Source organism: Sceloporus occidentalis, unplaced genomic scaffold, assembly GCF_023333645.1.
Source record: "Sceloporus occidentalis isolate IW3139 unplaced genomic scaffold, rSceOcc1.0.p SCAF_4, whole genome shotgun sequence".
NCBI classification, from domain to species: domain Eukaryota; kingdom Metazoa; phylum Chordata; class Lepidosauria; order Squamata; family Phrynosomatidae; genus Sceloporus; species Sceloporus occidentalis.
In genome coordinates this window covers 107,348,149-107,372,884 of record NW_028316984.1, presented here as the reverse complement: position 1 = coordinate 107,372,884, position 24,736 = coordinate 107,348,149, and the positions used below count along the sequence as shown (strand labels likewise).

Genomic DNA, 24,736 nt, shown 5'->3' with positions numbered 1-24,736 from the left:
GTAGATATGACACCATGTGTCTTATATGTGGCTTACCTACAACTCAGAACCAAGCCGAAAGGAGCTCAGTGGGAGCTTGATAAGCTTTCACTTTCACTGTATATTTGTAATTACAAGAACAGATATTGTGAAAAGCACATGCAAGTGCTTAATACTGCCTGGTTGGTTTCTGATTGATTTGGTTATGATCTAACTCCATTAAAATTGATGGAAAGGTTGAGCCAAGGGTTCAAAGGATGCCACTATGAAAGTTAAAGTGAATAATAGTGCTATGACTGTAGTGTGAAAGGGCTCCAGAATTCAAGCATTAGCTCCACCGAGCATGGCACAAATGGCTATTTATGGCCATTTGTGATCTTTTTTTGAACTTCATGACTACAGTGAAGGATGAAATAGACTGAAGATTGCTAAGATGCAGGAAGTCAAGGATTGAATTTAGCTGGACACAGAATCCAGCTCACTAAAAGCCTGAAAAGGCTTTCAGAATTAATGGTCCAGAATGTATAAACTTGCTCAAACTTCTAGACTGAAGGAGGCCTTGGATATATGAGAATTTCTGTATTACACTGTGATCAATGTGCACTTCAAAAAAATCATGAAAACACACACAAACACACTTTGTGTTATAATAAGTGGTCTGCAGTTTACTGAAGATGTCTCAACACTTCTTTCCAAAACTTAATCAAATTACTGGTTACTTCTGGGTATACTTCTGTTTGATACCTGACAGCTCTGAACAGTAGAAGGAAAAGCTGGAGAGGCAGAAGAAGAAGGAGGGAAAGACGAAGCAGCAGCAACAACTCCATCCGTTGATTCGTTCTGAAGTTAACACAACATTAACAGAGCTGAGAATGAGTTTCATGCAACGAAATGGTTTATTATTTAGTACAAGTGTATTTTTAGAATAAGCTTTAACTGTAAAATATATGTGCAGTAACTAGCATCCAGTGAGCCCCTGATGCGCACACATGAATGTAAAAGTGAAAAGCTCCTTTTCATATTAAACAGCAAGGCACCATACCCTCTCTAACTGTCCCCACTAGCTGGTACTGCAAGCAGTAGTAGCTGGTAAGCTTCATTTCAGTGGGACAGTGAATCCACTGCACACTTTATCCAAGGTGTTGAATAATCATAATATCACATAATATTACATAAAGTCATAATATCACAGTCTCCAACAGGTATTGCTTAGGTGATTTTTTCTGAGGAATCGGTAAAACCGCCAATAGATTCAGCACCTTAGATAGCTCCCACCTACATGGGAGCCATTTGCCACCACTGCATAAAAGCTAATATCTAAAAACATGTATATCAAATCACCTTTGGATTGCAAGCCCTGACAAGCCACTCTGGATTAATAGTACACTGAGGCTGCATCTACTACATTAAATTTCAAGAGGAATTTATACCACAGGCTCTTTCAAAGCTTGCAAATTACAGACAAATTCCATTAATTTGACAAGGGATCTGTTCTTTCATCAGTTCTTCTTGCCTATAAAGACTCTCATGAGACTGCTTGCACGTAGGCACTTTCCTTCTTGCCTACTGAAAGAGCAGACACCCCCCCCCCAAAATAGGATTAATTGAACTTGAAAGTCATTTGCAAGCATCAAAATAGCAGGCTTTCATCAGTTGTTCAAGCCTACAGTGGATCACTTTTCACTACCTGCGCATCGCAAGATGAGAATAGGAAAAGGCACCAGCTCATCTGCAGAGGCTCACTGAGGATTTGGTGAGTGCTGCTTGGTGCTTTCCCCCCTCTTCTCTTGGTGACTGAACTGTTTTTGATTGTGCAGTCTGTGTTTAGTCTTTTACTCCTTGCCAGCCACCCAGGTACATGGAGCCCTTTGCGGGAAGTAACGGGGTAGTGGTGGCAAAGGGAGAGGTGATGGCTGTAACTGCGGCTGGTTTACAAAGCAGCTCAGGCTGAGCTGGCAGCTGGCTGCTTTCCTGCCTTTCTTGAGTGGTGGTGGCAGCAACAGGTGTAACTTTGTATGTCAACCTCACCTCTGCCACTGCTTGGCTGCCAACCTTCCTTGCTCACCACCACTTAGTAACTGATTGACGGGGAGTGTGCCCTTGGCTATGCAGCCCCTGGCGGGATGTAGAGGGAGAACTGAATTATGTTTTTTGAAACAACACTCTCCTCTACTCAGTGTCAGTCACGGCAGCAGCAACACCAGATTAGGCCATGGCTTGGTGCAGGACAAGGAGAAGCACTAAGCAAAGCAGGCCTGCTCTGTGTAAGCAGCCCGAGCAGCTGGCTGCCTTCCTATCTTTCCTGAGTGGTAGGTACTGTATTCATACTTATATTTGTGGTTAGGTGCCCCTTGCTTATTGGACAGATTAGGGACCATAGCACTGTATATAATATCTGGATCCTCTTGTTTTGCAAAAGATGCCTACACATTTTTACACTTTCTGCTTTTTGACAGTGCCCTGATCCCTAACCTGCTGAATAAGCAGGAGATGCCTGAACAAGCAAAAAAAGAGACAGATGATGTGCATTTTTATCTTTATATGCCCTCAATCTGGCAGAAAGTTTAGAAAAACTGAAGAGTTTAAATTGCAAGTCCTAGAATACAGTAGTTGCGCTTTAAATGTAACAATCTCAAACCATTAATTTGCTGAATTAAACCTTACCATTTGCAAGGATGTAGGCCTGTGATCATTCATGTACAGATTTACAAGAACCTGTGCCACAGCACCTATTCCACGCGACACCTTCCCTACTGTCATCTAGTGTCCAGCAAAAGGAAGAAAAATGGGAGAGAAAAGATGGAGAATGGAAAGATCCTTGTGAGAGTTTGAAGTAAGAAAAGCAAAACAAGAGGAGACAGCAGACCAGAGCATGCCATGTAGCAAAGCAGTGACAAACAAATGTGAAGTCAGAAAGATACAAAAGAATCTAGATGAGGTGTAGGCTATCTCATGCAACATCAAGCACAAACTTTGCAGTTTCTACTCTACCCACTTGTTGTTTGAAAAGTCAAAGTATTTAGTTATTTGTTTAAAAAGTGTTAACATGCAGTAGAGGTGGGAAACCTGTTGCCCATTTCTATGCGCCCCCTCCGCCAAATAAAAAAGAATGTCTGTTTGAAAAATCACAATTCTTGCTCTTGGAAGCCCCTAGAAACAACATCCCTGCATTGATACAAGGTGACCTGTGTTCCTCCCACTCAACATTTCACTCCTACTGACTCACAACCACCTTCAGTCTACAGTAGCCTCCCCAGACCCAGAACTCATTCTCAACCCTTGAATACTGTCCACCCCGAGTATAACTCCCATCATCCTGTTCAGCAAGCTATTGGCCATGTTGGCTAGAAATGACAGCAGTTGTAACTCTACTGTGTGCCAGACTGGTAAATCCTAATTTTTGATACTGTCAAGTGGCAATACACTCCATACTGTTTGTTCCTGCTCTCTTGAAATTAATTGTAGATCTGTGGCTCCTTTTCAGATTTAGTGACAACAAAGAAGCATTTGTTGTTTTAAAAAATAAATCCTGACTTTACTTGTACAAATTTTAAGTTTGTGAAGGCTGCTATGGAAGCCCTTGTTCAGCTGACCACCAGTACGAGAAGGAAGCATACAAAGAAATATTACTTTGAGAGGGGCACACTTCTCTCATTTTCACCACCTTCACAGGCATGTCTGGTGAGAATATGGGAAAGGGCCTTCTGTCTGGCTGTTCCTGGACTCTGGAACCCCCTTCCTTGGGAGGCTAGAGTAGCTCCATCCCTGCTGTACTTTTATCATCATTTCTATTCTATTCTAGCAGGCTATAATGAGTTTTCTGTTTTAGTACTTTAGTGCTTTTAATCAATATTTTTAAATTACTGTTTTAGATGGTTTTAACTTTATTATGTTTGTAGCTATACAGTATGTGGTTCTATTTGTAATTCTTTTTTACTCAATAAAAAGCCTTGAATCCCACTCTCTGGAAAAAGGCCTGATATAATGATTGATTGATATTGCAACATTAGTTTCTGTAAGTTGGTTTAGGAACTGTATCTTTAGTAACTATTGCATAGAATACCTAGCCAATTTACTTGATATCAATTTTAGGTATAATTCCAGAATTATGTTATGCAAGACCAATGCCTTAACTTTATTTTTTTGCACATTAAGTTGAATTGTGATAATCATTATAATCATAATATCACACTCTCAAACAGGTATTGCTTAGGTGATTTTTTCTGAAGGAACTAGTAAATCCATTATGCATATTCCTTGCATAAGAAAACCCAATAAAATTAAAATGGATGTCATGAATCGACAGGCGACATGAAGGCACATACACACAGACTTTTAATAATTAGTCACATGCTTCCATACTGCAAACTTTTAAAAGAAGAGTTCACAATCTCACAGTCCCTAGCAAGATTTTCTTGCTAAATACGATTAAGCAACTATTCTAAACATATGCATGACTACACTAAGGATGGGCTCACACAAGCCGATTTTCATCCTTTGATGTCAATTGGCTACTCCACCCAAGCAATCAATGTTAGTTTTTCATTAATTAGGATGGCAGCTGGTAGAGCAACATGCCTATACTTATTCAAGTAGTGGGCAAAATCAGCATTCATTTGTTTTTAAATGCACTAAGGTTGAGTCAAAGACTGCAGAATGATAGTCAGTACTGGCATAGACTGACAACCATGTGATATTCTGGTTAAACAATTTTACAGAATTGTTTAAGAATTTGTAGATGATAAAGGCTTTAGTTTTACATTACCTTTTAGGAAGGGAAATCTGATTAAAATATTTACATTTTAAAATGTGTGTTTTGGCCAGCCCTTGTTCAAGATACAACAACCATGGCTAGGATTCAACCAGATTTCAGTACTGATGGCAGAAGACCTCCAGAAAATGTCTGAGAAGGTGCATCCCCCACCTAGCTGCCACACTCCTGTAACATTTGTTCCGGATGTGAAGCCCTCCATAACTGAGTTTTGAGCAGTGTGGAAGGCTGGCAGGGAAGAAAAGAAGAGTATCCCTTTGTGAATACATGCAGACTCCATGAAGGGAAGAGGAAACCATCTCTTCTATTTGCACAAGGACTCAAACAGATCCAAGCCCATTTAGCTAAATAACAGAATGTATGTGCATGTCTCTTATTTTTTTCCAAAGAAGGTGGGGGGTAAAATGTGAGTAAAGAGGGTGAGCTGAACTCTTAGTATGAGTGGGGGAGAATATAGACTGCCACAAGTTAAGGACCACTGAAAAGCCTTGGCTTTCAGAAATCTTTCAGGAAATTCCATTGGTTTTCAAAACTGAGAAGAATCAACTACTATATTCAAACTATCATTTTAAAATTAAAAATGAAGCAAATTGTTTGATAGACTAATAAAGCCCCAAAATTCAGCACAATTTTCAGTTACTGCCATCATGTAGATAAAACTCCACTTGAAAGTGACTAGACCAAATAGCTCACCACCTAGTTTTCCAGTCAACTCCAAACTGACTCTTTCTCTAAATATTTAATGTAGTTAGAGATGTTCTGATTACCATTTTATTTTACAATACTGAAAATATAACTATACTGCTGACATGATTTTTGAAGACAGAAATAAAAGGAAGTGGCTTAAGTCCCTGTAGCTTAGGAATTATTGTCTCTTTTTAAAATTTTGCTAGCATGCAGATTAATGAATTTAGCCCTCATTCAAGTGAAATTCAGCATTAACACACACATCCTCTGTGCAAAGCTAAGCCTTTAGAGTCAGCCAGCCTTGCAGAGTTTTGCTTTATTAGTGCCAATATGAACCTGACATGGAAACCTGTTAAGGAATACCTTTTTAGAATGAATGGCAGGGGAAGCAGAGTCAATGGATGAAGAAGAAGCAGCTGAACCATGAGATGGAAGGCAAGAGGGAGATGGGTGTTGAGAATGGGACAGATCTTTAGTAGGATGTTTATTCTGTACAGAGCAGAAAGAGGAAAATTATCCGAAATGATTTTCATATTAATGAGTGTTAAAATAATGGCACAGCACCACCATGCACTCAGCTATTGAGTAGGAGGCTGCATTCATAATCTAATGCAGATTAGATTAAACTGCTTTCAACAGGTGCAATACTGAGTCACTCTTGCATTAGACTATGGACTAACTTCTAATTTGAGACAACCTCGTTTGTTCTACCTGTGTTTAATGAAATGAAGCAAAGATTTATTAGTCACTTGCTAGTACTTTTCTATTTGAGAGGGAAATGCCAGAACCCCTCACCCCAACTTCAATTCCTCAGTTTGTTCATCTGCAGAGCAAACACAGTATTCACCTTTGGGATGTCGACATAGCCAAACATTGAAGCAAGATGAGCTGCTTTTTCTTTAATGCTCTTTTTATGAAATTCTCTATTTGCTATGGACTGAGCTCTCTTCTGCAGCAGTGGGAAAAAAGAAAGAAGACAGGAAAGTTTGGGTTACTGAGAAAAGGCAGAAAAACAGTAGTTTGGAAAGAAAGTGGCTAGGTTAGGTGATCAGAAACAGAAAGCAAAACAGTGGCAGTAAAAGGTAAAGTTGGAGACAGATGCTATACTTCACTGTTGTGTGTAGAAAGGAGTCAGTGGTGATATTTAAAGAGCTGTCACAGCAGTTTCTTAAACTTGAGATGTGAGGTGGACTCCTTTCCAGCTGTACAGTCCAAACAACAGATGTTTTCTTTACCAGGTTGTACAGTTGATTTCCAGTCTTGCTCTTATTCTTCACTTGAGGTGTTTTAACACTAAACAGTTATAAAACTCTGATACCCTTTTAACCACCATAGCAACATCCAATGGATGCCTGTGAGTAGTATTTAGAATTCTCAGCTCATCCAGCACCTCACACAACTACAGACTTCAGGATCTCATAGGAGAGAGCCATGGCAGTTAAAGTAGAATCACAGTACTACAACTGTGTATGTCAGGTTGCCTACCTTTTCATCCATTTGCAAAGTGCTGCAAGGCTGACTTATTTTTTTAAAATATGCCATTCTTTGTTTACAGACAGATGCAAAACTGTTCTAAAGATTTCAGGAAAGTGTCTTAGTGATAACATGAGTGAATAAGAAATTTACATACACTGATGTTCTGAGATATTGTGAAGGTAAGCTGACAAAACAGTGTGGATGAATCAATATGCATGAGGGTGGGAGGGGGGCAGGAAAAATTTACAAGAAAACATGTAGATCTTCCCACCACTCCACATCATCAACCACCATCTTGTACAATGTACTAAACAGGATGAGGAGATGATATATCAATTCAAGGTTGATGATATATCAATTCAAAGCATGGTTTAAAGTTGGGCTCAGATTGACCCACTGCTGTGCCCGTTCTAGAAAAGGGCAGAAGTAAGCAAGGAAAGGAAGCAGGAGTGGGATGAGGAGAGAAATAAAGATCTTTTTCACCTGATTAATTTTTTCCTCCACATGTTGAAGGCGCTGAAGGACACCAGACAGTGCAAAGGCAGCAGGACAGGAAGACGCAAGGGTTTCAGAAAGGCTGGACTTCAGCTCAGTTGGTTCTGCACAGGCCATGTGCCTGGTCACTGGAGGAGCTCCAGGCAAATACTGAGCAGGCTCTCTGACCCTATGGTCAGCCCTAGCTATGGCCTGAAACTAGGAAATACTTAAAATGAAAAATGGGATCTTTCCATCAAAGGACAGTCTGTATTTACATCAGCTACAATGTATTCCAGTCAGAAGGCATTTATGCAAATTGGCATTTCATGCACAAAAACATCCCTTCCCCCATGATTTATAAATTTTTAAATTATTAGTCAGGGATTCATATAACTCATACAGATATTAATTTGACTGTAGCTTACAAAGTTAACATAATACTTGCAGATCTTCAAAACTTAACATGTTTAGTGGCCCTTTGGAGCTGACATATGATTTGGGTTTTTTAGCCCAGAGAATAAGTTGAAAATCACTAAGGGCCCGAACAGACAGGCCAAAACAAAGCTGCTTCGGGTCACTAAGGACTGGAGTGCCGCTTTGGTGCAACTTCTGGCCTCTCAAGATGCATGTGTCATTTAAACAGCATACCTCCAAAGTGACCCGAAGCAGCTTTATTTTGGCCTGTCTGTTCGGGCCCTAGGTCCCTGGCTAAAATCTTGCCTCAGCTACTAACTTATTTGATGTTCTGGAGCAAGTTCTCTCAACACCAGTCCCTCATTAATCTGCACAGCAGGGATAATAATAATAATACAGAGGGGTTGCAAGGGTTATTGAATTCATGATTGTGGATTGGCTTGAGAACACAGAGTACTGAAGGCCAAGTATTGTGATTAATGGCAGCTTTCATGGAAGACTATCTGAACAAAGGCCGTGCTATATAATCTGTAACATAGCAAATATGCAGCAAACTCTAGAGAATAATGCTCAGCTATTAACAGTAGTTAAGATATTCTTTGACCAGTACTATAACAAGATTTCATCTATTTAAATCAGGAAACATGCAGCCTTCCAAATGTTGTTGGAGTGAAGTCACAGCAACCCTATGCAGCAGGCCAGTGGTGAAGAATGGTGGAAGCTGCAGTCCAGCAACATCTGGAGGGCAAAATCATTCCCACCTAATTTAAACTGTGAGCCAGAGAATAAAGAATTCAAACGATGTTTATCACATCCATCAACACTTCTGCCTGTATGCAGACAGTATGACTATGAAGGTGGGAAGATTTCAATATTCACAACTGATTCTCAAAGTAGGTATGTGGATTCAACAACAAAAAAAACCCCTCCCTCTTTGTCAGGTATTAGTGGAGAATATAGACATTATCTAGCACTGCATTCTCTAGTATGCAATCATGGTTTGTAGCAGATGCCAAGCCAGAAGCATAATGCAGAAATGGGAGGTTTAGTAGCAGGCTGAAATACATGGGAAACTATTCAGAATTTTTCAAAAAAAACTATGAGGAGGGGGAGATCTGAACACAACAAAAACAAAGGAATAATGGCACAATCTTGAAAGGGCAAGAAACATAATCAATTTAATTTTCTCTTTGTATTTTAATCCATTTTAAATTGTTCATAATTATTTTTTTAAAAAGCAATCTGGCATCACCCACCATTCTCTGCAGTAATAAGGTTAGAAAGCACTCTCAAGTAAGGGGGTCATTTCTTTATGGATGCCTACCTGACGTTTTGGAGGAGGTGGTGGGTTGCAGGTTGGTTCCTTGGGTTTAGCAAAGCGAGGATTTACAGGAGAATCAGGAGAAAGGTGCAAAGCTGGTTTATCTACTACCTCCTTAAATATAAAGAAAGCAGAATAGCCCAGGGAAAGAAAGGAAATTGTTAAGAAGTAAAAGGATAGGACTAAAGATATTGTAAGGGAGAAGGAAGGAGAAAACACTTGTGTGGAGAAACAACAGTGTGGAGAAACAGCAGTGTTTTTTGTCTGAGCTTCTAAAAGAGTTTATAATGATGTAACAGTCTCTAAAATACACAAATTGGTACAATTTCTACAGTTAGGGCCAAATTGGATGTGATGTTAGTTGTCTGAATTCATATGCAAATGTTTGGGTCAATTAAGCAGCAGTGATGGAGGTATCTGAATAGAACTGACACAGTGAGATCTGGGGGGAAAGAATGTTACTCTTCTCCCTTAGTACAGTTTACAGTGTTCCTAAGCTGCTATTGTATCAGGAAGGAAGCATCTTTTAGAGTAATAATCCAGATGGTCAGGCAAGAAGACTTTTGCAAATGGGAAGACCATTTGTTCTAACTTTTAAGGCTTTCACAAGTTACTTCTGTAATGTGTGTTGGCCAGTAGACTATGGTGGGTTACAGATCGCCCGTTTGGGGACTCAGCTGTCAGACCGGCAGCCTCCGAGGCCCCGATCCGCCACTTTCCAGGCCGCTTCCCCGCAGCCTGGAAAGGGGTGTCCTTGGGGCTTCAAGCCCCAAGGACACCTGGCGATGGCGGGGAGGAGGAGAAAGGGGCCGCTTGGCCCCTTTCTCCTCTGTGTCACTGGGCGCAGCCATGTAAAGGCTGCACCCAGCAACGCAAACCCCAGAAGGAGCTCCGTTTCGGAGCTCCTTCTTGCACCGTGGAAAGGGCACTCAAGGCGCCCTCGTGCGGCACAAACATGTCACGTCCGCACCGCCTCCGTGACGTCTTAATGGCGGCAGCCGTGTGGAATGGCTGCTGCCATTTTGTGCGCACTCCGCACGTGCTAGGATTAAGAGCATCCTGAAAGAACGCTCCTTTCTAATCCTAGTACACGGGAGCGCATACTTTTAAGCCTGTCTGTAATGGGCCTATGATACATTTTCATGGACTAGCAGCCTCTGTGGATTTATCAGAAAGGCAGATATGAAGCACCAGTATTACCTGGAAGACAACTCTATAAATAATAATAAACAGCTTTTCCATGTATCCCAAACTTGGTTTATTTTTATTTTAGCATTAATACCCACAAATCCTCATGAACTCAAAACTACAGTTATAACTCAGAATGGATATGAGTATCTTTTAAGGTAATCTAAGTAGAATATCCAGCGCCATCATAGATTTCTTATCACAAATGCAATTCACACAAAGGCAAAAACCAATTTTGGAGAAGAAGTGTGACAACTTCATTAGTACTTTAACCAGTGTGATGGTGTTTCAGAATAAGGGAAGAAAATGTGTGGTCCTGACGTTGCTGGGCTGCATTTCCCATCCCTCACCACTGATTGGGGCTGTTTATGGTTAATGGAAGTTGAAGCATAGAGAACCACATGTTCTTTACCACTGTTTTAGGCTGCATCTGCACTGCATAAATAATGCAGTTTGACACCTCTTTAATTGCCATGGCTCAGTACTATGGAATTCTGGGATTTGTAGTTTTGTGAGATATTTAGCCTTCTCTGTCAGAGAGCTCTGGTGCCACTGGAAACTACATAGCATAGAGTCATGTCAGATAAAGTTGTGTCAAACTGCATTATTTATGCAGTGCAGCTGCAACCTTAGAGAATGTCAGCCTTGAAGCAGAAGGCTGAAATACATGGGGTGAAAAGTCTGTCTGTATTTCTCTGCCTAACCTAGGAGCATGGTTTTAGTGCTGAAATACATGGGGTGAAAAGTCTGTCTGTATTTCTCTGCCTAACCTAGGAGCATGGTTTTAGTGAGGCTTCAGGGCAGAAGCAGTTGGTAGGTTCCATGCCACAGTGAATCTGCTCTGGGTTTAAGTCTTTAAAGGAATGATCCAGTGTGATCAACCCCATCTCCAAACTAAATCCAGCAACTTGGGTTTATCCAGTCTAACACCTGGACTGGATTCATCAACCCATTCACATGGAAGCTATCAGCTGCTATCAATTCCATTTTAAAAACTAGAAAAATTTGACCTGAACAACTCTTAGAAAGAAAGGTTAAATGTATAGAAAATGAATGTATAGTTTTCACTCAGTCTGATGTGTCACACATCTTGCAGGTGCTCCTCTTAAGAATATATCTATTTTTAAAAAAGCATATAAGCAGAGGCAATGAGATAGCTAGACAAAGCTGCTTTTGCAATTGTTTAAATCTTACAGTTACAGATTCAAAGAAGAAACTAATGGTGTGATTTTAGCAATAAAGGAGTTTATCTATAGTCATATTGGAGAGGTCAAAGGTTTACAGTACACCTAACAAACAGGTGAAATTTGTCTTTTTATACATGGAGAACAGAGCGTACCAAAATGTACATTATAATTGTAATAATCAGTAGGAGCTGATATTGTTACTGATACTCATGGTGAGCAAAATTAAAAGGCCAACACACCCACTACAACCTCTATCCAAGTTTAAAAATTAATTTTAAATCATTTCAATATAGCTTATTTTGCTGCAGTCTAAAATTTCAGAACACTCAATAGGGCTGCCATGCTTTTTATACATATTGCACTGTGAGTACTTGGGAAATTCTCTTTTAGTTTCTCAAGGTAGTGTGCCATGCAGTGTAGGCCTTAGTCAGAAAATCAGATACACAAACCTCCCAGAAATCTGTAAAACTGCACAGTTTTCTGGAATCTGGTTTTAACCCTTGTACAGAAATGCACAAAATCATAGCAGGGTTAAGCAGAAATGTGAAATGTTGAAGAAAAAAATCCCTCACATTTCTTCATGGCCTTTCACGTCTCTAATGCATCTCTATATAGATAAAATCGAGTTTCTTAATTTATGTTATATATTCCTATGAGTGAGATTTGTTTATTTATGTAGGCAGATACATGCTGTCTTTTGATAGATGTTTCCTTGCTAAATAATTGCTCAATACCACTCCTGAATCTTGCCAAGAAGTCATATTTATCTGCAGTTTTGACATATTTTCCATATATAATCCCCTGCATAGCAATAATTCTGAAAGCAATTGTGAGGAAAATATATTTCATTGCAACTGACCTGAAACAATGTTTCCTAGTTGAAAAATAGAAGACTCCCTTTATAAAGAACCACAAACATACGCTACTGAGTTTTCCTTGAGTTGCAGTAAATTGATCAACTACAGGTTGACTCTCCCTTATTCAAAATACTTGGGCCAGACATATTTTGATATTTTGATATTTTTTTTGGCTTTTGGAATATTTGCATATACATAATGCAGTATCTTGGAGATGGAGCCCAAGTCTAAACATGAAATTAATTTATGTTTTGTACACATCTTATAAACATAGTCTGCAGGTAATGTTATACATAATATTTTTAATAATTTTGGGCATGAAAAAGGTTTGTATGCACTGAACCATCAGAATGCAAAGGTGTCACAATCTGAGTCACCCATGTGGACGATTCTGTATTTTCGAGCATTCTGGATTTTGGAATTCAGGATAAGGAATATTCAACCTGTACAACTGATCAGTTATTAGGTATCATGATTTTAACAAACTCCAATGTAATTTCTATAATAAACAATTTTACATTCACAGCCAGCCTAACATGACATTACCAGACAATGTCATTTCAGTTCAGATTTTACCAATAACAGAAAAACAGCTAGTATAAGTATATCACACTGTGTAGGAGCTGGAACAGGACCACATAGGCTTCACCCCAGAGGAATACTAGAGTTTGCACTTTGATCATTACACCAAAAGTAGAAGAACAGAAAGTATCTCTGTTTCCTCTCCTCCCAAAGATTTTCACACTCATTGCACCATCTGTGGCAATGTGTAATTCTTCCCTATGCATGTAGGAATGCTAAAGCTAACATGGAAGTGCACTGCTCAGACAAATTCTGCTGCTAATGATAAAGAGCAGTGTGAAAATGCCTTAAAATTACTGTCTGGGAGCAAAAATGAATTTGGGTGAAGACAAACTGAGCAACTTTGTTTTCAGCAGCTCCAGAGAATAGGATCTGGAGCAATGGATTCAAACTACAGGAAAAGAAATTCCACCTCAACATTAGAATGGAGTTGGACTGAATAGCTCTTGAAGACTCTTCCAACTATATGATTCTATGTCTCCTGCCCTCTATTCAGAGAAATCCTACTAGCAATTTTTACTTGAAAAAACTTGGATGCAAGGTAAGTTATCCCTCAGAAATACTCCCTTCGAATTCCAAAAAACAATTTTATCACTATTTTTTTACTCACATGCCTCCGTATTGACACATTGGGTGCATTTTCTTCAAATTTGGCTAAAAGCTGAGTTGCCATAGACTTCACTTTGTTTCCATTTAGTACTTCTTTCACATCCTCTAGTTGGTTACCAGAAATTGCTCCTTGATTCAATAAACTTGAAGACTGCAAACAAATAAAAGAAGGGAAATGTATCTGATGTTTATATTCTACAGCAAAGTCAGAGACAGGGGTATCCTAACATGGGACACATTGACTACCATTCAGTGACAGTTATTTCTCTTGCTGTGCTTGAAAGATAGGGGGGAAATTGTTCTTCTAATGTAAAAATATAAATAAAATAAAAACTTGGTAATATTTTTAAGTAATCACCTTTTAGTCCCACTTCTTAGGGCTAATCAACCTTGCTCACTAGATATCTGTTCTATATACAGTACCTCTTAAGAGTTATCAAATGTATGGTACTAAAACTAAGTTAAAAATGTAAACAGGGTTTTAAAATCTAATAGAGACATATCTGATGAGATTCTCTGCCTCAGGTCTGCAGTGAAGTGGGTGCTACACTGTGGCTACTTTCTTTGTATGCATACTCCTAATGCATAACAAGAATGGTAAGCTGATAGGTTAGAAGACTGAATGTGAAAAATTTCCTCTGTCCCTGCTTTCTACCTTCTGACAGCAAATTTTAGAATGATGCTTAGTACCAACCTCTTCAAAATTAATTAGACTTTTACGCCGCCTTTTACTGGTTTCATTTTCTTCTGCCTAAAAAATAAACAAACACATATCATGAATGTCCAGAATTTATCCACTTATTATACAAATGCTAAAACCATTCCACAACATTCTGAAGTTACAAAATATCTGAAGTCTTGCCTTAGGCTCTGACTGGCATAAAACTTACTTTTTTTTAAAAATTATTTATTAATTTATTAAATTATTTCCCACATCTCATCCAGTAAGCTGAATGCAACAAACATGGCCTTCTTCCCACTTTTATCTTAGAAACAACCTTGTGAGATTGTGTGTGTGTGATTCCAGGTCATCCAGTCAGTTTGATGGCTCACTGGTGGCTAGCACCTGAAAGCCTTCATCACCACACAGTTATAATACTGTTATTCCACTTTAACTGTCATGGCTAAAGCCTATGTAATCCTGGGTTTAGGAAGGAATATTTAGAATTTAGAATAGGTTCAGAAAAGGAAGAGGTACTAGGGATCATATAGCAAACATACACTGTATAATGGAATGTACTAAGGAGTTTCAAAAGACAACCAGCCTGTGCTTTATAGACTGTAGCAAAACATTTGATTGTATACACCACAAGAAATTATGGAATACTCTTAGAAAATGGGTGTGCCACAATATTTGCAAGTCCTGATGCATAATCTGTACTCAGGACAAGAGGCTACTGTTAGAACAGAATATGGAGAAACAGAATGGTTTCCAATTGAAAAGGGGGGAAGGCAAGGCTGTATTCTATCACCCTATTTATTTTATGCTGAGAATATCATATGAAAAGCAAAACTGGATTCAGAGGAGGAAGACATGAACACTGGAGGAACATCAACAATATGCAGATGACATCATAATACCAGCAGAAAAAAAATTAGAGATATGGAAAGATTATTGAAAGTCAAAGCTGAAAGTGCAAAGGCAGGTTTACAAATGAACATCAAGGAAACAAAAATTATGACACAGATGGTCTACGTAATTTTGAAATATATGATGAAGAGATTGAAATAGTTCAACATTTTCCATACTTGGGCTCAATGGTGGAGACTACATTCAAGAAATCAGAAGATGTCTAGTACTCTGAAGGGCAGCTATTAAGAAATAGACAAGATCCTGAAATGTAAAGATATATCATTAAATAATAAAATTAGGATTGTTCATGAAATCATATTTTCCATTTCTATGTATGGCTGTGAGAGCTGAACAGTGAAGAAAGCTGATAGGAAGAAAATCAACTCATCTGAGATGTGGTGGTGGAGAAGAGGTTTGAGAATAGTGTGGACGTAGAGCAGAACTTTTCCTGGAAACAAAGATGACTAAACTGAGGTTGTTGTATTTTGGTTTTATCATGTGAAAGAAGGACTCACCAGAAAAGACTATAATGCTTGGGAAAGTGGAGGGCAACAGGAAAAGATGAAGACTGCATTCCAGATGGATAGACTCAGTTAGAGAAGTTATGACTATGAGTCTGCAAGAGCTGACTCAGAAGTCTCTCATTCATAGGGTCACCATGGGTCGAAGTTGACTCAAGAGCAGTTAACACCAACAAACTAAAATTTAAAATTATCAGACAGAGAGCTCCAATACTTCATTAAATTACAAGCCACATGATTCTATAGAATGCTGACATGGCAAATAAAGTAGAATCTGAATGCTATAATTGTAAAGGGTGAAAGGGTACCTGGGTATCTCCACACTGCAGAATTAAAGCAGTTTGACACCACTTTAACTACCTTGACTATATCCTACAGAATCCTGGGATTTGTAGTTTGGTGAGGTATGCCATTTGATCTGTCAGAGAGCTCTGGCGCCTCACCAAATTACAAATCCTAGGGTTCTGTGAGGCAGAGGTATAAAAGCCAAAGTGGAATCAAGATTCTTTAATTCTGAAGTGTGGACATACCCCCTGAATTTCCAAAGTCCTAGGTGTAATAAGCACCCCTACTCTTCACATTTCGGCAGTAGTTAATTTAGCTCAGGAGATTAGAACAACAGTATAGCCTAATTCAGTACTGACATAATCCAACAGGTTCAGTTCATAAAATATAATGAATAAAAGGCTATCCATTATGAATTAGTAATTTAAATGCTGCAGCCTCCATTAACCATGTCATGGACTCTTGATCAGTTTATCAAAAATAACTGGCATGCTTTAAAAAAATATGATACTTTTTTTTAAAAAAGCACCAAACCAGTCCATGTCTCTGTAAACTCTCAAATCAATCACAGCTTGCAGCCTTGTAATCTGCAGTCCACTATTAAAAACAGAGAGAAAGATCAAACAAACACAGGCTTCCTTTTTATATTTGTACTGCTTATAATAAATTGTCAAGGAGGGAACATGAATTATCCCAACCCTAACTTTTGGGCTGCACCCAAAAGAAACAGATGACAGTATGTTAAATAGTAGATCTTCCAAGTAGCAACTCTTATTAACATAGCAACATGGCCTGCGTAAGCATTAGTCTGCCCGACAAGACTAAACATAGGGGTGGCACAATTTGTTCCACTGGGATTGTACATTCCCTCTCAAAGGACAATAGAACTCTGATTTCCAAGATCTTAGAACAGTAGTGGTTTTAAATGTATTTTCTTTTCCAGATAGACACCAGCTACATTACTTTCTGCTTAAATGCCTTTTGACTGAAATGCACCACACCCTTCCCAACCCACTTTATCAAGGGCAGCAAGATTAATTTTTTACTGAGTATTACAAACAGAAAAAAAACCCTAAGCCTTTATGTAATGCAACATCCACTTGTTGCTAGCTGATAAATCATTTGTAGAACAGAAGAAAGCCTTTTCCCGCTCACCCCCAATGTATACTATTCAGTTGTGTCACTTGTTAAATGAGTCTACCATAGTTACATATCTACATTTTTAACAAGTGGTATCAGAATAGTTACTTTAGAAACAGCAATGAACTGGTGCTGGGTTTAAGAAAACCCAGCACCAGTTTTCAGTTAATATTTCAGTTCATAGCATTTCAACTGATAAAATTATTTCTTCTTATCTATATTACAGGTTGAGTCTCCCTTAAATCTAAAATCTAAGTCTAAAAATCTGAAATACCCCCAAATCCAAAATTGTTCACACGGGTGGCTGAAATTGTGACACTCTTGTATTCTGATGGTTCAGTGCACACAAACTTTTGTCATGCACAACATTATTAAAAATATTATGTTTAATATTACCTACCGGCTATGTTTATAAGATGTATACAAAACATAAATTAATTTAATGTTTAGGCTTGGGTTCCATTTCGAAGATATTACATTATGTATATTCAAATATTTCAAAAGCCAAAAAAATTCAACATAAGTCTGGCCCAAGACCTCCAACCCCCTGGAGCAGGAGGTTTGTGGAGAAAAGGAAATGGCAAAATCCATCTTCTCCCTTCCATTTGTAGGAAAGTCCTGTGAACAGAGTTCTGCTCTTGGAACCATTCCTCAAGACTATGAACTTTATGATTGTAAGTTTCTCAGCAGGGTTTTGTTTAATTTTGTTTTGTTTGGGTCATTTGCTCACACTTAGTTATGTTAGGCACTTGCAAGTTTATAGATACTATGTTACTTCCAGTATATTTGTCCAGTTAGGAATGGGTAACTAACATCAAATGAAGAAAGAAGAACGTTTGAGCAGCATTCCCAGTTAATTCTCTATGTCTCCGACTGATGCAGTGACTAGGGATGGCATCTCTCCGCTCAGTGCCTGTCTGGAGTCGGTAATGGGCTGGATGAGGGAAAATAGACTCAGCCTGAATCCAGAGAAAACGGAAGTACTTGTGATAGGTTCTCCTGGTCCTGGGAAGGAGGTTTGTCCACCAGTCCTGAACAGGGTCACGCTCCCCGTGAAGGACTCAGTTTGCAGTTTGGGGGTGCTTCTTGACTCCTCGCTTCACCTGACTCCTCAGGTGGATGCGACAGTTAGGAGCACCTGTTATCAGCTTCGACTGATACGCCAGCTGCGTCCCTACCTGGACCGGGGGGACCTTGAAACAGTAGTACATGCACTGGTAACCTCTCGACTCGATTTCTGTAATGCACTCTACATGGGGCAACCCTTGTACCAAACTCGGAAGCTGCAGTTGGTTCAAAATATGGCTGCCAGGTTGGTCACTGGTAGCTCCAGGGCCAGCCTCATAACACCTGTACTAGCAGATCTGCACTGGCTGCCAATTCGCTTCCGGGCACAATACAAGGTGTTGGTTGTTACCTATAAAGCCCTAAATGGCTTGGGCACAGAGTACTTGGAGGACCGCCTCTCCCCATACAATCCGCCCCACACTCTCAGGTCTCGTGGGAAACAACTTTTGAGTGTTCCCAAGACAAGATACGCAGTGACTGCTCAAAGGGCTTTTTCTGTGGTGGCCCCTCAGTCTTGGAACGCTCTCCCTGAGGAGCTCCGCTTAGCCCCCTCCCTGGAGTCATTTAAGAAAAACCTTAAGACTCATTTATTTTGTCAAGCCTTCCCTCACATGTCCTGACTGTTTTGCTCCTGTATACTATTTATTGTATTTTTAGATTGTTTTATTATCTTGATTGGTTAATGATGGATTTTAATGATGTATAGTAGTATATGGTTTTTTTTAATTTTTAAACTGTGATTTGTATTGTATTATATTTGTAACCTGTATCGTATTGTATCTTATTCTGTTTGTAAACCGCCGTGATCATAGGAACGGCGGTATATAAATAAAATTTCAATCAATCAATCAATCAATGCTAATGTGCAAGAACACCATGAAATAAGATACACCTTTATGAACTGCACAGCACAGTAAGAGATGAATGGTGGTGCTCACATCATGGACAGTGGCATTACAAGTGACATCTTGAAACATCTTAAGTTTTTAGCAAAGCAATCTGCAGATAGCTTAGGAGGCATATTTACTGGCAAATTTGATTTTTGTCAGTTGGACTTCTGTTGAGAAAATGTGCCAACTCTGTTTTGTTTGCAAGGCTGAGTGAAGAAATGCTGTTTCCTAAAAAGGGCATGAGGTTACTGGCTGGTAGATTTGAAGATGTTATTTATAGAATAGGAAACGTAAGAATGATCTTACACTTTGTGTTTGGAAAGGTTTACTCTAAACTTTATTTAGTGGCTTTCAAGAGATGCAGTTGACAAATCTTTAGTAACACATAATTATTTCATTTCCTGCTTGATCCAGTAACCTCTTTAAAATTGTGCAAAATGAATACCCTTTCCCTAGTCTATTTTCAATGATCCAGTGATCAAAGGCTAAAATCCTATTTGCTTTTTAGCATTTAATGCTAAGACTCCTCGGGCCTAACCTAAGATGTTTTGGACTACAACTCACAGCTTTCCTGGCTGTTAGCTATGATGGCTGTGGCTGATAGGAACTAACATTTTAAAAAATGAGAAGCCCACCAAGCTGGCAAAAAGTACATTAAAGGTAAAATTAAGGCCACATTAAGTGATCCTGGGTTCCATTCAAATCACTGAAACAAGTTAATATGATCCACTGATATCAACATAAGTTTAGTTCTGATTCAGTTTTAAATCAACAGGCTTGATTAAAATAAACTTAATCACTTCACAACAGAGGTAGAGAAAGTGCATCCTATGGACAGAATGCAGCCTTACCTCCTTTTGAATCTAACATGAAGAGACATTTGGGTCAAGATCTTAAATACTTTTGGCATTGTGTGAATATACACCAGTGTAGTTACATTGAATCCCACAGTCGCACAACCAATTTCACAGGGAGCACCAAGGCCTTAAGTCACTCAACGTCCAATGGTTGATTAGCTCCCCATCTTCCAAATCTAAAGTGAAAGAGAGGGCTGTGCATGTGTGTATATTTACGGAATGAATGTCCAGGAGCCTCACTTACACAACCTCTGATTAAGTACAAGTACCTACACAACTACTGTTATTCTGGCATAGTATGCCACCATGGGCCCATTCATGATACACAATTATAGTTTATACTTTAGCTGCCATGGTTCCATCCTATGAAATCCTGGGATTTGTAATCTGTCTAGAGTTACTGGAGCATTCTGGCTAGGAATTCTAAATGCCCCTTCCTAACTGCTAACTTGCAATCCTAAAGTTGAACAACAGTGCTACAATTGTGTAGTGAAAAGGCCTTGCAACACTGGCCTATGCCTCTGAATATGAAGACCTGTTTTCCTTGCTGTGTTTCACAACTGATCAATAGTAATAGCCCCCATTAATTTATACTCTGTTGGTCATCATCATGGGTTATTTGCCAATGAACTCCACATAGTAATAATGAATGAAATCTTTTTCCAAAAATTTCTAAAAATTGTACGGGAGCAGATAAAAGAATAGATTTTTTTTAATTTTACTTTAGGTACTCTCTTCCTTGGAAAGGTCAAGTTGATGTAATTATTAAAGATATAGTTGGTTGATTTTGTCGAACAAACATCATTTCTTTCTCCATTTTGCTTGTCCAGAGTACCTGTTCAAACACAAAAGAAACAAACAAAATTAAGGATGTTGACCAGAAACATAGTAGGCAACAGTAATAAATCTTTTAAAAATAAAACTAGCTTTGCAGTTCACTACAGTGAGCAGAAAGGCCTACATTACTGCAACATATTTCAAAACAACAATATTAGCTTCTTAGATTTCAGTCTACTTACTCAGATGCATTTGGTGGAATCCAGTGCTATTTATCTCCATGCACAAAGATCAGTTTCCTATGTCTTTGTGCACTAACAACCATCCTTAAAACTGGACCTGCAACTTCATCACTATACACAAAGGATTTGTAATTTGAGTTGACATCCTCACATACCAATGGCATATATATGTCTGTCCCTGGCTTCCACTCTACCAAATGTATCTGAAGAAGTAGACTGAAGTTTACGAAAACTCATGCTGCCAATTTCTTTCTTTCAGTTAGTCTCAAAGGTGCTACAATATCTCTCTAAACAACTGTGGGAAGGATTGCCACCAGGGTGGTCATTAATATCATCTAAACATTACCCAGAATGTGAACTGAGATTATGGCATGGCAGCCTGACTAACAATGCCATTCAAACAGAACTGCACTTTCCTGGCTTGAAAATGTAAGGTTTAACATTTTGTAATGGCTGTTTCATTGTACTGTGGCCCTGACATTTCTTTTCTAATTCAGATTTTGATGTGAGTTGAAGAAGATCTTAACTCATCTCTCTTAAAATTGGTTTCAATTCTAGCCATGGTGAAACCAAAGAAAGCCTCCACCATCTTCAGGGTTGCATGCCAACTGCAAAGTGAAATGGGACATGTAGTTTTATGGCTGATAGTGGTTGATATCAGTGCATTTGTATGTAATGCAACATCCACTTTTTTTGTCATCCCCAATGCATACTGTTCAGTTGTGTCACTTGTTAAATGAGTCTACCATAGTTAAATATCTACATTTTTAACAGCACATCTCAGCACTCCTGGTCCCTCTATTTTGCTTCAGAGGACAAAATTATTTATGGAGACCAAAAAGGGAGAGGGATGGGAATGAACAAGTGTAGAGCTAGCAACTTTCTTTGAAACATTACAATGATCTTCTAAGTGAAGATGAATAATGATAGCTGTGTCATCTTGTTCTCCCAAAAATATTTTAAAGGAAACAGAGCCTGTGAATGACACTGAGCATTCCCCCTTTCCTTTTAAAGCCTGGGATAACCACAGTACACAGCTAATACAATTAAACATTCCAGAGCAGTTAATATTGGAGCTACAAGACAAACTTTGGATCAGCTTCAAGACCAATCACATAGGCTGTAAAACCCCAAACTTCCAATTCCTCTTACGCACAAGCACAACCAAAATTGGCTTACCGACTGCTCTGAGAGGTGTCCCTCTAAATAGCTCATAGAATTTGGAGAGGTACATGACCATACTGAGTTTATCGGGCTCCCCAGCAGACACCATCTCTTTCCCAGTAATTACGGGAGGAATTCCAAACTCTCGTTCAGCAATGTTGAATGCCAGCTGGTTGTTTCTGACGGCATCGTCTTCATTCAGAGAATCAAAATCACTTGGGGATTATAAAGACAAAGTCATATCAGTGAAAAAACAGATCATTTCAGACATCTGAATAATATTTTCCTGTTTCTTACTGCAACATTTTATAAGAAACCTTTGAAAAGTCTGCTTCTATTCTTCAGAAAAGTACTGCTTCAGAAATGTCAAGATGAACTCCCCATTTACCCAAACCTTTTGCTTTACAATCTATTTCAAAAGCATTGCCACAAACTGAAATGTGTGCATGTGTCTTCAAGTGACATGTCAACTTACACCAAGTCCATGAATTTCATAGGGGTTTCTTAGGCAAGGAATACTCAGAGGTGATTTGCCACTGCCTTCCTCTAAAATATAGCCAACACTTTTATAAATTATTAAATTTGTCTGAGAAAAACTCACTATGTGTTTTCTAAGATTCAGTGGGACACAAACTGCACCTGGACACAAATTGCACTTCAATCTTGGACTTACTGAGTTACCTTCAGTCACAATTTATACAAAATGTTGATTTTAATTTTGACTTAAACTGTTTTATGATATTCCATTGCAACAACTACACAAATGTATGCCACAGAACATGTACTAAATAATAGATACAAACTACAATCACATGGCACACCAATGATACATTGATGCCATTAAAAGCATCCCTGTTCTTTCTCCATATAATGTCAACTGCTAGATTGGTGAGGAAAGACTGCAGCATCTCAACAGCAGGATTGTGATGACCAGACATTGTTCAGCAACATTCATGAAAGATGAAGGGGAAACAAAATGAAGAGAGGAGCTACTTTGACTAAATAAAACTACCTAATTTCTGATTCTGAACACCTCCATTTTAGCTGGATCCTAATGAAATTTATCATGTCCCACACATCACTACTGGCTCCTGTTATGTGTCGGTATCCCTTCTAACTTAAACCTGAATGAAAAAGATAGAGCTGGATGTCATAAAGCCTAAACCCAGCTTCCAAATGATCTCCCCTAGCAGTTTCATCTGTTAAACAGCACAGGGGCCAGAATGGTATGAGTCTTCTCTTCCATCTTTCTGGGACACATACTTAAGAGGCCCTGCTTACTTTAGCTCCAAGGAACAGCTCAGTAAATACTGTTGTGCAAGTCTTCCCCCATATTACAGAGTTGCATGGCTGAAGCTGTTTTACCTCCAAGGAGCATTTTCATGGGCACGTAACATCATCTAATACTTCACAATGATTTAAAAATCTACTAGTAAGAACTATTTCTCTTAACTGCTATCACCAAGAACCTTTGGTATAGTGTGGACATCCCAAAACAAATTCATGGGGAGCAAGTGTTTGATAATGTGGACTACTACATAGTCCCCAATCAGTACCAATCTTTTCTAACAATCCTTTCAAGGGAGTATGGAACAAAACTATTTAGATAAGATGACTTGTGGCACTCTTCTTTGGCTCTGATACTACCAAGGAAAATCAAGACTTAACATACATACATACATACATACTTCACTTAGGCTAGGGCTGGGCAAAATGTGGCTTGATGATTAGATGAAGTCCGTCTAAGGGTCCTAGCACAACATAATAATTAATCAGATTCCCTGTCCCTAATATTTTGTAATATTCCATTGTGCTCCCTGGGTGCTGTGATGAAAAAATTCACCATATATTATGTTACCATGGTCTGTTTTAGGCTTCTTCCAAACAGGACCTCACTTTCAAGTATTTGTTGGTTAAGAAAAAGTCCCACTTAGGCCTAAAAATGGACAGTGAGCCCCCACACCCAAAATGGCAAAGTTGTCCCCAGCAACCACTGGAGCAAGTGCTTCTTCAGTCTGAATATATTTCTATAGAATTTTTCAATTTTATGGCAGTCACAAGAGTTGAAGGGTGGGCACCACACACCATTCAAGCCCAGTGTGTGTTGTCTAAACCCATCAGAGAATGTAGACCATTCAAAAAGTTGAAGATGATGCTATCTGCATTATGTCTTTGCAACTCCCACTTTGGAGTTGCTCCAGCTAAGACATCCAAGTGAATGACTGTCAGGATCTGAGTCTCTCAAAATTCCTACCATGATTCCTAGTCATTTACGTTTTGCCTGAGTTATTTCATATTACTGGATGCTGATATATGTCACTTTTGTGATGTTGCTTGGTGAAAGGGAATAGTTACCTATCCTGAGGATGGCTAATGAGCAGATGTGAAGGTGTTAGGGAAAGATCAGTTCTGCGGGAATGTATGGTCCAAGAGAAAACAATGGAGCAGTCTGGGAGGTGGAGTGTTTTGATTTTATAAGAAATGGAGTTTAAAGGCACAAAAGGGTTTGAATTACTTTATGCTTTTATTATATTGTATAACTGAACTGCCTCAGTCCCAACAACTTTGTCTTACTGTGAACTACTTTGCCTTTTGAATAAAGCTTATTCTTTTTACACTGGATCTCTAAGCTAAAGTTATATGACAATGAATTACAAAGGCAGGACAAGCA

At 38.9% G+C, this 24,736-nt stretch overlaps 1 protein-coding gene across 3 annotated transcripts in view; it reads right to left on the bottom strand.

Moving 5' to 3' along the window:
- Positions 1 to 24,736, bottom strand: part of MICAL2 (microtubule associated monooxygenase, calponin and LIM domain containing 2) — a 183,195-nt gene that overhangs the window by 78,933 nt on the left and 79,526 nt on the right. For 2 of the 3 annotated variants that reach the window (XM_089521194.1, XM_089521191.1), the window contains exons 13-22: positions 22,081 to 22,280; positions 20,605 to 20,717; positions 14,243 to 14,299; positions 13,550 to 13,699; positions 9,129 to 9,239; positions 7,397 to 7,606; positions 6,285 to 6,386; positions 5,801 to 5,926; positions 2,644 to 2,739; positions 724 to 819 (exon numbers count right to left, since the gene is read on the bottom strand). In XM_089521194.1, coding sequence (XP_089377320.1) covers positions 724 to 819; positions 2,644 to 2,739; positions 5,801 to 5,926; positions 6,285 to 6,386; positions 7,397 to 7,606; positions 9,129 to 9,239; positions 13,550 to 13,699; positions 14,243 to 14,299; positions 20,605 to 20,717; positions 22,081 to 22,280 — 1,261 coding nt within the window. The remainder of the gene's footprint in view (positions 1 to 723; positions 820 to 2,643; positions 2,740 to 5,800; positions 5,927 to 6,284; positions 6,387 to 7,396; positions 7,607 to 9,128; positions 9,240 to 13,549; positions 13,700 to 14,242; positions 14,300 to 20,604; positions 20,718 to 22,080; positions 22,281 to 24,736) is intronic. The other variant, XM_089521193.1, reaches the window with a different exon arrangement.